At 35.9% G+C, this 11,742-nt stretch overlaps 2 protein-coding genes across 2 annotated transcripts; both read right to left on the bottom strand.

Moving 5' to 3' along the window:
* Window positions 1–1,016: 1,016 nt before the first annotated feature.
* Window positions 1,017–2,511, bottom strand: LOC149963197 (uncharacterized). Its single transcript, XM_090165034.1, has 4 exons — window positions 2,426–2,511; window positions 2,074–2,303; window positions 1,711–2,003; window positions 1,017–1,632 (listed from the first exon to the last, which is right to left on the bottom strand). Exons 1-4 carry the CDS (start codon window positions 2,509–2,511, stop codon window positions 1,072–1,074), a joined length of 1,170 nt encoding a protein of 389 aa, XP_090021160.1. The 3' UTR covers window positions 1,017–1,071.
* A 6,041-nt stretch (window positions 2,512–8,552) lies between these two features.
* LOC149963196 (zinc finger MYM-type protein 1-like) lies at window positions 8,553–9,302 on the bottom strand. Its single transcript, XM_090165026.1, has one exon. It carries the CDS (start codon window positions 9,300–9,302, stop codon window positions 8,553–8,555), a length of 750 nt encoding a protein of 249 aa, XP_090021152.1.
* Window positions 9,303–11,742: the final 2,440 nt, after the last annotated feature.

Raw genomic sequence — 11,742 nt, 5'->3', positions numbered from 1 at the left:
TTATCATTCCAGAATGAGGGTCAGGCTAGCGGCCCAAGTTTTGAGCTCTACCGTGGCCAATGGTTTGGAATTCGAATACAAGGATCAGTATTCAGAGACTGTTCTATTTATAAGAATGTTTGATAAATTTTTTGACATAATGAACACAAGAAACTTAAAAGAAGGCCTATTGAAAAGGAAGCCAAATTTAGATCCTTTCAAGGACCCAGATGATATGCGATTACAAGTAAGATATGATAAAAAACCAATATTTAGAAAGAAAAATTATAACTAAAATTTTATAGTGGCTGGAGACTTCATTTATTCAATATTTCAAGGATTGGGAAAGTGAAATCCAAAATAGACCTGGAAATTTCAAAGCAAATCAACGAAAAATGATGATTCTAAGTAGAGAGACCATTGAATCATGACAGGTATTTTGTTTTTACCCTTTATTAGGAACCAAAATAATTTTGGGATTTGTTATCTTAAATATTCATTTTCAATAGCTCAATCTGTGCCTGGAATAATACGTTTCCTGTTATCCAAAAATGCCAAATTTGTTTTAACTTCCCATATTAATCAAGACTGCTTAGAACAGGAGTTTGGTAAACAGCGTGGTTCTCTAGGGGGTAATACTAATCCAGATGTGGTATTATATGGACAAAACCTTGATTATTTCATCAACTTAGACTTACAAATAAAAGCTCCTGTAACAGGCAACACAATGTAAATGACCAAATTAGTTTTTTTGTGTCTATTATAGTTTATCATTAAAGTAAAGTTTGAGCACAACTACTACTTGTATAATTTAATCCAACTTTTATTTAAATAAATTAAACCAACGTTCGAGAAAAATAGGAACTAAGTTTAATTAAATGAAAAACTTGTACAAAACTTATCACAATATGAACCGTTTAAAAACAGTCCGTTATCACAGAAAATATTACTTATGATTATTTAAATCTTTTAGACCTTCTCTTAGAGAAGGAGCACCCTTCTGTTGTTTATTTTCTTTTGCAAAGTACTTTGCTCTTAGGTATAGCATTAGGCCCTTTTCTCTAAGTTTCAAAAAACTTTCAACAAGTTTACTTAATATGGCATTTTTTTATGTTCAGGTACTAATGACTTAGAAATTATACTATCCCACTTAAATTTAAATTCGCCGTTTTCTTCAACTTTTGTTTTTGCAATATTTTTACGGTTAAAATTAATTTCCATAAAGATTTTTTTGTTTCCGTCATAAAATTGTTCAACAAGTTCATTTAAGTACTCAAAAAGTTCAAAGGCAGCCTTATTAATATAAAGTAACCCACCTCTGTTATTCTCAGTTACCCATTTTGTGACTGAGATATCGGAAAGTTCCTCTTCTAAATAAATTTTAATTTTTTCAAATGGGCCCTTGATAGCCAATGCATCTGTTAGCTCGTATTGAATTGGGACACTTTTGCATATGGTTTTAACTGTTGCACCAGAAACATAATATAATATTTGCTTTTTCCTTAAAGCTTCGGTTAAGTTATTAGAGCATTGTTTATTTAAAGGTGCCAAATTCTCAGCATTTTTAACTGGTAAATCATTTTTAAACATATGAATTTTAATTAAATTCAGTAATGACCTAAGAAATTCTGATGCGCAAAATCTTCGACTAAACTGCGAAATGTATATAAATATCTTTGAAAAAAAAGAACCTTAGTTGAATGAAACTAAATAAAACCTAGATATTCTTACTGGCGGTGCAAGTGCAGTAATATAGATGACTGCCTCATTCAAAAATTCTTTATCGGAGTGTAAATTCTGTGCGGGACCCCAGAAAGATTTGGATGAACTCATATCACCAAATGCAATACTAATAGTTTCATGACCAATATCCCAGTATGGAGCACTGTTCCCTTTCCCTATGCAAATAAGTTCTTCAATTACAACATGCAAGTCATGATCATCATTGCAATTAGCCGTTACCAAAGATTGAAAGTTTTGGAGGCTTTGATTTATTATAGCCTGGAACTCATGGGCTGTAAAGTCTAGATTAAATAATTCAACACAGCTTTATCATTTTTTATGTATTGTTTTAAAAAAAGAGTTGAAGCTTACGTATCAAAGTACTACGTGTGGCCTTAGCTGTAGGTTTCTCTCTCAAAGGAATAGCACCTCCTATTTGATCGGGGTAAGCTTTTAAAGCCGGAGTTGCCTCTTCATTTATTTTATTTTCCAATAAAAATGTAAGATCCAGATCTATGTATTCTTCGACAATAATTTGTGGTTCTACTGTTTTGATGTCGTTAATTACAATTCCAGTGTCTGATATGGTTTTTACCAGCAGTCTGAAATATCAAACACACCAAGAATTAGACAAGGCTTAATAGCGAAACTCCAAAAAACTCGCTTTTGATTATCGATTATCAATATAATTCAAGTTTGACAAAGTAGATTATATAAAGCTTACCTTTTCTGGTAAAAATGGTCCACGTGAATATCTTTTTTTAGTTTTAAAACGTCTTTGCCGTTTATATTTTTAGATACGCGAGCCATGTTGAAATCAAAATACCTACAGATTATGTGGCCTTGAAGGTTCCACTGGTACTACCAACTTTGAAAAGTTGGCCGTTACAAAGCTAAGCAGGTGGGGTGCGAGAAAATACATGGATAACCTGTCCTCTTATAAACGGTCCGTGCATAAACGGAAAAGAGCGTGAGATGAGATCAGATTTTTCAACAAAACTAGCTGGAGTGTGCGCGAGTTTAGATTAATTAGCGAAATTCGATGAGGTGAGATGAGATACAAAATTAGTTTAAGGTGGTTAGAGGAGATGAGTTTGAGTTTAAAATTTTAGAAACTGGAATGAGGTGGAGTGAGAGTTACCACGAAATTTTTAAAAATGCCCATCATACAACTATATGCAAACCGTTTTCCCTGATATTTCCAGGTTTTTCCATTGATATGTGGTAGATCTCGAGTTGAACATTCATGAAACCTTTAGCATAGGAAAGTACAGGGAGTGTCACACTTTTTAGTAATTATCTCACTTTTGTTATTACCTATAGTTATCAGACATGGGAGACTAATAGGAGTTCCAGCCTAAAATATAGGAAGCACTTAATAATTTCATATAATTCACGGCACAAATTGTTCTTTCAATAAAGCCCCACTTTTCCCCCGGATCCCGAAGTATGTTGGAAGAACTCGAAAATGATTTGTCAAAAAACGTCCAAAATACTAGAAAATAATTCAATATTATTGTACTACAGTCCAAAAGAAATAATTCACACCATGTCATCTTCACGAGTTCTACTATTGTCGAACTATATTCCCCAGAGAGCTTAGTATGGTTTGAACACTCTTTGCGTCTATGTCCGTCACGTGTTCTATTGCACCCATTCCCATCATGCACTAACTAACTACTATATAGGTGGGGTTTATTTTTTACCCTTCCCTAAACCAAAAACCAACTTTGAGAAGTGTAGTAAATGGATTAATTGGTTAGGACGAGATGACTATTCTGTAGAACGAGTAAACAAAAATACATATTTATGTTCGAAGCATTTTGTTGGTGGAAACGGCCCGACAAGTGATTTTCCAGACCCAATCCACAAGCCATCCGTAAGTATGAAAGTTCCGAGCATTATGTAACTATTTTCCAAGTAAGAATTTCCTCGAATGTTAGGAATACGTATCAATACTTAAACCTAAGCTGTGCTATAAATTGGACACAACTCCAAAGGTAAAGGTCACAATTGGTTTGCACGAAGCTGTGTTGCAAAACTTTGGAGCCTCAAAAGTCAAAGATAATGTTAAAACTCCGATTATACCCGAAACTGTGTCTGTGTCACCACTTGGCAACAATACTTCAACCACAACTAATTTGGGTTCAAGAAATATAGGTGATATGTTAACCACCGTCAATCTGCCAGAAAAAAAAGGGGGAAAGCAGTAAAAGACGTTTTCTGCTTATTCTCTGGATATCGCTGGACTCCCACAGAACGAAATATAAAATATTGAAACCGAAAGTCGAAACTAAACATATATTTTGTAAAATCGACAAATCAACGTTTTTACTTATAAATTTAAATATCAATAATTATTTTTATTTTTATACATTATAAAATATAAAATATTCAAAATAAAATATCTTTTATTTTTACATTATTGAAATTAATTTTGTTTAATTATTTTATATTTTATGAAATTTTCTTATCCCAGCATAACGATATCCTTTATGATAATACGCGTTACAGAACTGACTTGAAATTTTGAATGGTACAACTAAGCTTACTCTTAGAAATGATATCGAACTTGGCGAAACAGAATGAATTTGCAGTTATTACATTAACGCCCCATTATAGCGCCATAACCGCACATAGAGAACCCCTGAAATTAAAACGACTTACACTACTATTTGTACCCTTTACAACGTTACCTTGTTTGTCGAGTTACCTCGCATGGTTTTCCAGAAAAATGATTTTTTGCGTTATTACATAAGCGCGTTTAATAACCATATTACAAATTGAAGGGAGGGATCGAATTTGCCCCTTTATAGCGCCATAACCGCACATAGAGAACACCTGAAATTAAAACGACTTACACTACAATTTGTACCCTTTACAACGTTACCTTGTTTGTCGAGTTACCTCGCATGGTTTTCCAGAAAAATGATTTTTAGCGTTATTACATAAGCGCGTTTAATAACCAGATTACAAATTGAAGGGAGGGATCGAATTTGCCCCTTTATAGCGCCATAACCGCACATAGAGACGACCTGAAATTAAAACGACTTACACTACTATTTGTACCCTTTACAACGTTACCTTGTTTGTCGAGTTACCTCGCATGGTTTTCCAGAAAAATGATTTTTTGCGTTATTACATAAGCGCGTTTAATAACCATATTACAAATTGAAGGGAGGGATCGAATTTGCCCCTTTATAGCGCCATAACCGCACATAGAGAACACCTGAAATTAAAACGACTTACACTACAATTTGTACCCTTTACAACGTTACCTTGTTTGTCGAGTTACCTCGCATGGTTTTCCAGAAAAATGATTTTTTGCGTTATTACATAAGCGCGTTTAATAACCAGATTACAAATTGAAGGGAGGGATCGAATTTGCCCCTTTATAGCGCCATAACCGCACATAGAGACGACCTGAAATTAAAACGACTTACACTACTATTTGTACCCTTTACAACGTTACCTTGTTTGTCGAGTTACCTCGCATGGTTTTCCAGAAAAATGATTTTTTGCGTTATTACATAAGCGCGTTTAATAACCATATTACAAATTGAAGGGAGGGATCGAATTTGCCCCTTTATAGCGCCATAACCGCACATAGAGACGACCTGAAATTAAAACGACTTACACTACTATTTGTACCCTTTACAACGTTACCTTGTTTGTCGAGTTACCTCGCATGGTTTTCCAGAAAAATGATTTTTTGCGTTATTACATAAGCGCGTTTAATAACCAGATTACAAATTGAAGGGAGGGATCGAATTTGCCCCTTTATAGCGCCATAACCGCACATAGAGACGACCTGAAATTAAAACGACTTACACTACTATTTGTACCCTTTACAACGTTACCTTGTTTGCCGAGTTACCTCGCATGGTTTTCCAGAAAAATGATTTTTTGCGTTATTACATAAGCGCGTTTAATAACCAGATTACAAATTGAAGGGAGGGATCGAATTTGCCCCTTTATAGCGCCATAACCGCACATAGAGACGACCTGAAATTAAAACGACTTACACTACTATTTGTACCCTTTACAACGTTACCTTGTTTGTCGAGTTACCTCGCATGGTTTTCCAGAAAAATGATTTTTTGCGTTATTACATAAGCGCGTTTAATAACCATATTACAAATTGAAGGGAGGGATCGAATTTGCCCCTTTATAGCGCCATAACCGCACATAGAGACGACCTGAAATTAAAACGACTTACACTACTATTTGTACCCTTTACAACGTTACCTTGTTTGTCGAGTTACCTCGCATGGTTTTCCAGAAAAATGATTTCCAATTTTAGCCATATCGGTTCAATTTCACCCATTTGGTTCAAATTGATCAAAATGTGATCAATTTTGATTTTTTTCGTTAATTTGCATAATTTTTTTTATTATTTTGGTATTTTAAAATATTTACAATTTTTCACCGGCTCGGGTCGTCTTCTTGTGAGTGAAACACAATGATTTTCAAATTTAAGCGCGCGCTCGTTGTGGGAGATTTTCAAAAAAGCAAGCGCTTTCAACTTTAGCTCGCCTCTGATGTACCATTACGTCAATTTCAAGTAGGGCACTTTAAATCTTCGCTTTGATTAATTATTAACGGAACCTAATAGGAAAGAAGATTAATAGTACTTGTTGCTTTCACAAAGCAACCAGTTCAAAGACCCAAATCTAAGGCTTTTTAAGAGCTATGGCTTATTATAACAGTCTGGAAAGCTGCTGGTGAAAAGGTGGAATTTTGTGAAACCCAGCTACCCAAAAAAGTAGTAATAACCCGAATTGGGTCAAAAGTGACTCAAAATTGGTCAAAAAATATTTTACCCAACCATTTTTAAAGTGTAGGAGGGGCATGGTGACTGTTAATTAGTTCCGTGGGAGAGCTGATTTTGAAAACTCTGAAGCCGACTGAATAATTGGAGTTATTTTAAAACCTAATAAAAAGGTTTAATATGGTATGGTTAAAACAGATTACATTAGCTCATTTTTAGTTGCGCTAAATTTGTGACCCTTTCGGTCCCGCCTAGTTAATACAAGTGTTCTTTTTACAAAAAATTGCTTTTAATAATAATCAGCTAGGCTAATACCCAAGGCACCGCCTTAGGCCCAAGTCATCTTGCGACTTTTATTGCCTTTAAACAGGTGGCCGGGTTACAATACGTAGGAGGGTGGTGGCAAGCCCTTCATGCCACGCGAGCCAACAGATCCCTACACTAACTATTACCGTTCTCAAGCAACGTGGAAATTTTTTTAGATAAAAAGGGGGTTGTAGAAGGTGGCTCCCGCTGGTTCACCGGACGGTCGAGTTTTCGGCCGTCCCGTTCCAATGACTCAGCGAACGCCTCCCTTCTTTACAATGGGGTTTTTTTACAACATTTATACTTGGTATATTTTGGCTACTTATATGTTTCTACAGGGGCAAGCCCTTCATGCCTCGCGAGCCAACAGCTCCCTACACTCACTATTACCGTTAACCTCTACAAGTTTTTACAGAAGGGAAACCGAAGAGCTCGGGGGAAAACCCCTTAAACCAGTGGAGAGAGAACTTGCAAACTCAACGCAGCAGAAGTTGTTCCGAGTTTCCACCCAGTGATCGAACCCGGCTCCTCTTGCTGCGAGGTGAAAGTGCTAACCACTCCGCCACCCCACTTAAATTTTAATGTCGTATGATTCTGCTTTATAGATGACAACCCTATTCTTATTAACTTGAAATTGTCCTCTTCTATAGACCTGATTAGGTTTAACCATATTATTCAAAGAAAACAAATTTGAAAAAACATAGTTTACCTTTGTAACAAGTGTGGTTTTATCCTCTAGATCACTATCCTGAAGACCTTTAATCACTAAATTGTTTCTTCTTAAAGTAATGTTTAAGTTATCTATAAGCATACGATTGTGATCAGGTGCGCCGCCAGGATTTTTTCCCAAGCAGGCACCGATGAATTGAGAGGCCCCCCTCTATACGCAATCATTTCAATCGATAATTTTTTCTCACTTGTCCCCCAGTTTAACAAACATTTAGATATCAAATATCCCCAATTCCAATAATCCCTTATTTTAAATATTAAAGTCGTTTTACTCAATGAATGACACTCTGCGATTAGAGCTCTTCCCAAATTCATCAACCACTAACATCGGATGTTCCTTTAAATGTTTCGATAAATCTCGATTAATGGATAATGTGGCCAGGTTGGAAAGTCTATCCTCTCGCATTGTTGTCCGTAGACGCGTTTCAATTCTATTCTGAAACTCCTTTCAGAAATAGTATTGGCCACGGGAATACACAGAACAACTTTAAAGTACTTAACTAAGTCGGGAAAGCCACCTTCCATCGTCATTAGATAGTGATAACAGTCTGTTACGCTTTTCAAATTTTTCGATTTTATTAAATTTCTGGCTATTTTAATTTGACCTTTCAATGAATCTAAGTCGAAATCAAAGCGAGTATATATTTGGCAGTGGGCTAGGACGTCATTTTCTACGATAAGGTTTTCCGAGTCGGGGTCAGACGCAGTTATTCCTTTAATTAGGCTATTATTTTAAAAAAATCGGTTTTTCATTTATCATATAAATTTGTAGATTATTTGGTAGTAAGTTGATCTCAACTGTTCATTTAAGGTTTTTGCTTCAGTGTCTCGGTTTCCTGTTGTACACGTTACCACACCATGCTTTAGTCTTTGATTAGGGATTATTTTTCGTTTTCTTAAAGCTAAAGGTGCAGTGTTGCGATCGGGAACCGTGATAAAAACGGATTCTGCTAACTTAGAAGCTTCGTCCCAAATTAAGTCGAATTTTTCGGGGTTCCTTACTTCCTCTAAGGTAGTTATGGTAGCTTTGAAAATAGCGATAGCTTCAGTTAGAACGACTCTCGAACAAGGAGTTGGTATTACCTAATATTTCATCTAAAGCCGTAATCAAAATCAAGTTAGTTAAGTTTTGTAATTGCAATATGTACCCTCGACACTCGGCAGCTTCTTCGGGCTTACCATTTTCTACCAAGTTCTCCAATTGTAATAGAACATAATCAAATTTGCTTCTGAAGTAATGAAGACCTTTTTTTTTGCTCCACCACCTAGTGTTGCAGCTTTGCGGCATTTTAAGAACTATTTCGTAGCCCAGCTCTTTTTGAGAATTATCAAAACATTCACTCCTAATAACTGAATTGCTTTGGAAATTATATATCACTTGAACTAGTCCGAGTAATTCCCTAACCGCGATTATATTGGAGCAGCATTCAACCAAAACTAAATTTAAACGATGGGCATAGCAATGGACGTACGGACAATTTCCACCTACTGCCTCGTCTATTTGAACCCTCACCCCTTTTACGTGCCGACTCATTACATTGGCCCCATCATAAGTCTGAGCAACGCAATTTTCAATTATCAGTTCATTCTCCGTCAAAAGGGTAATTATAGCCAAACTGATGCTTTCAGAGTCGAACTTATGCAAATCTGTGTATGCTAAAAATAGCTCTACTACGCCAATTTCCTTTCTAGTATACCTAATGCAAACACTCAGCTGTTCTACTCCCGCATTATATCTAGTCTCATCGGCAATTACGGAAAAGAAACCACCTGATTCATTAACCTCCTTTACCATCATTCGCCTAACAAAATTTCCACTAAGGTTAATCAGCTCATTTTAGACAGTGCTATGTATATATTTAGCATTATTTGGCATACTTTCGCACTTGGCTTTTAAGTCGGGACAATTTCTCTTTAATAAATTTAAAATTTCTACGAAATTGCCCCGGTTCCCATTTTCATCGTCCGACCTATGCCCCCGAAGAGCGAGATCTTGTTGGGCGCACAGTACTATTATCTGCACGTGAGCAACTAATACATCTCTATTTCTAGCAACGTCTGTTTTATGATGCTGATCAACCTGACATACTATTTGGCCATATTTTTCCAGTCCGAAAACCCCTCAATAAATCCCGTATTTCTACCACCTAAAAAATGCCGACAACAAAAACAATAAACTTTATCGTTTGCTACAGAATATTCGAGCATTTGGTGTACCAAGAAGAATTGATGCCTCAGTTTTTACCACCCATTAGGGTTTTGGGCAAAGAAGCGATGTTAGGTTGAACGGGCAGTCAATCCTTATCTAACTTAATATCTAAAGCAATTAATCGTCTTACGTTTGATTTGTCTATCTTTGCACTCGAGGCTCTATTAGAGGATTCTACCAAAATTACCGTTAACTCAGAATTTAGAACTACCTCCTTAGCCGGACTGACATCGACATTGGGTAAAACGTCAACAACATTTTTTTAATGTTTTCAGTCTCGGTAAAACCTAGAGTCTAACCTGAATTCAGTTTATTTATTTTAGCTGACGGTTGAAGAAATTGTTCCATTGCGTCTTTCTTACTACTAACTATGCTCGCTTCTCTCTTAAATTTTTGGCGTTTTTGGGCCCCGGACATAAACTTTCGGGAACTCATTCTGGTTTTAGTTCTTAAAGTAAAAACTCCAGATATAACGCCTTTTAAAAATTGTACCACTATGGTGTTATAAAAACTATTTTTAAGAATGGTACCACCCTCGGCAACACCAATAGTTTGGTTCAAAATATCTAGCTACTAAAAGCTTGAAAAAAGCTAACTAACTATATAAACTAGCCCGAAATGTTTTTATTTAAAACAAGCGCAATACGACTTCTTTAAAACCTCTAGGAGGTAGAAGTCGGCACTTGCCAAAAATATTTAAAACAAAACAGACACTACTAATATAGTTTTATTAAAAAATAACTAGGTACTAAATAAAAAGCTTGAAAAAAGCCAACTAACTATATAAACTAGCTCGAAATGTTTTTATTTAAAACTAGCGCAGTACGGCTTCTTTAAAACCTCTAGGAGGTAGAAGTCGGCACTTGCCAAAAATATTTAAACAAAACGAACACTAAATTAACTGACTGAGAAAGACTCGAAATGTAGAGAACTGCTTTGAAGAAGCGCACAAAATGAAATGAAACTCTGGTAAAGATAATGTCTTAACTTCGTTAAGATAAGAGTGACCACCGGCCTTTCGAACACGTGACCCAGTGGGCGAATCACAAACCCCCAAATAAGCTGGAGCTTTCCATTTGTACCCCGATGGTGGAGGCCCACCTATTATAGGACGATATTGCGCTTATCAACAAACGACATTCTTCATAACACGGTAGCTCTCGGACGAACATGTGTCAGGGGCGGGGGCCCCCTTTCTAGATTTGCATCTTGGGGGGGGGGGGGAGACATTTCACTCTTTGAACTTGCCACGAGGTAGAGGGAGGTCCGAGGTAATTTTTACGTTAACGTGTGCGGCTTATGGAAGCAGCTGTTTTTCCCCGAATAACAATGATCCCCCTTTACAAATAAACTCTGAATGTTAACACCGCTTAACCTACCCTTTAGGGCTGCATAAAGATTGCTACTGTTTAAATTTATATACTAATTTTAAATTTTTTACGACCTTTATTTTTAATGATTTGAACACCATTTCCTCATAACGATTATGCAAAACACCTAATTTAAATTTTAACTTAATCTATGTTTTGTATTAACTTTTCAACGACTGTTATATTCAGCGATTTGTATTAAGAGTTGTATAATGTGTTATAACTTGAAGGTTGTAAAACTGTTTTATGGCACAATAAACACGATTCTATTCTATTCTATATAGAATTAAATTTTAAATTCTAAGTTATATCTCTACCATGGAAAATAATAAATTTTGTATATATATACATTTACCCAGCCACCAGAATTAATGGCCTTAGACGTCACTGGATGAATTAGGCCTAAGGTGGTGCCTTAGGTATTAGCCTAGAAAAACAAGTTGGCAAGCCAAAATATACCTCTCCTCGGAAGAATTGTCCCTAGTGGTATTAATTTCTCGAGGCAACCCTTAAAGATATCTCCGCAATTCAGAGTTATTTACTAAAAACGTAATCCCGGTTCTATCCCGCCCAGTATAAAATTTTAATTATAATTAAAATAATTGAGACGAAACGACAAATTTTAATTTATATAGAATATCATAAGTTAAGGAGTC

The sequence above is a fragment of the Leiobunum rupestre genome, chromosome 1 (genome assembly GCF_980474605.1).
Source record: "Leiobunum rupestre chromosome 1, qqLeiRupe1.1.hap1, whole genome shotgun sequence".
NCBI lineage: Eukaryota > Metazoa > Arthropoda > Arachnida > Opiliones > Sclerosomatidae > Leiobunum > Leiobunum rupestre.
This window is presented reverse-complemented; position numbering and strand designations above follow the sequence as displayed.

Bases quoted from the DNA above. Each gene is read 5' to 3' on its own strand.
- LOC149963197 (XM_090165034.1), bottom strand. From the start codon at position 2,511: ATGGCTCGCGTATCTAAAAATATAAACGGCAAAGACGTTTTAAAACTA. The intron at 2,304-2,425 runs GTAAGCTTTATA...TTGATATTTCAG, and splicing joins GACCATTTTTACCAGAAAAG to ACTGCTGGTAAAAACCATAT. The intron at 1,633-1,710 runs GTAAGAATATCT...TACATTTCGCAG, and splicing joins TTACTGCACTTGCACCGCCA to TTTAGTCGAAGATTTTGCGC.
- LOC149963196 (XM_090165026.1), bottom strand. From the start codon at position 9,302: ATGGTAAAGGAGGTTAATGAATCAGGTGGTTTCTTTTCCGTAATTGCC.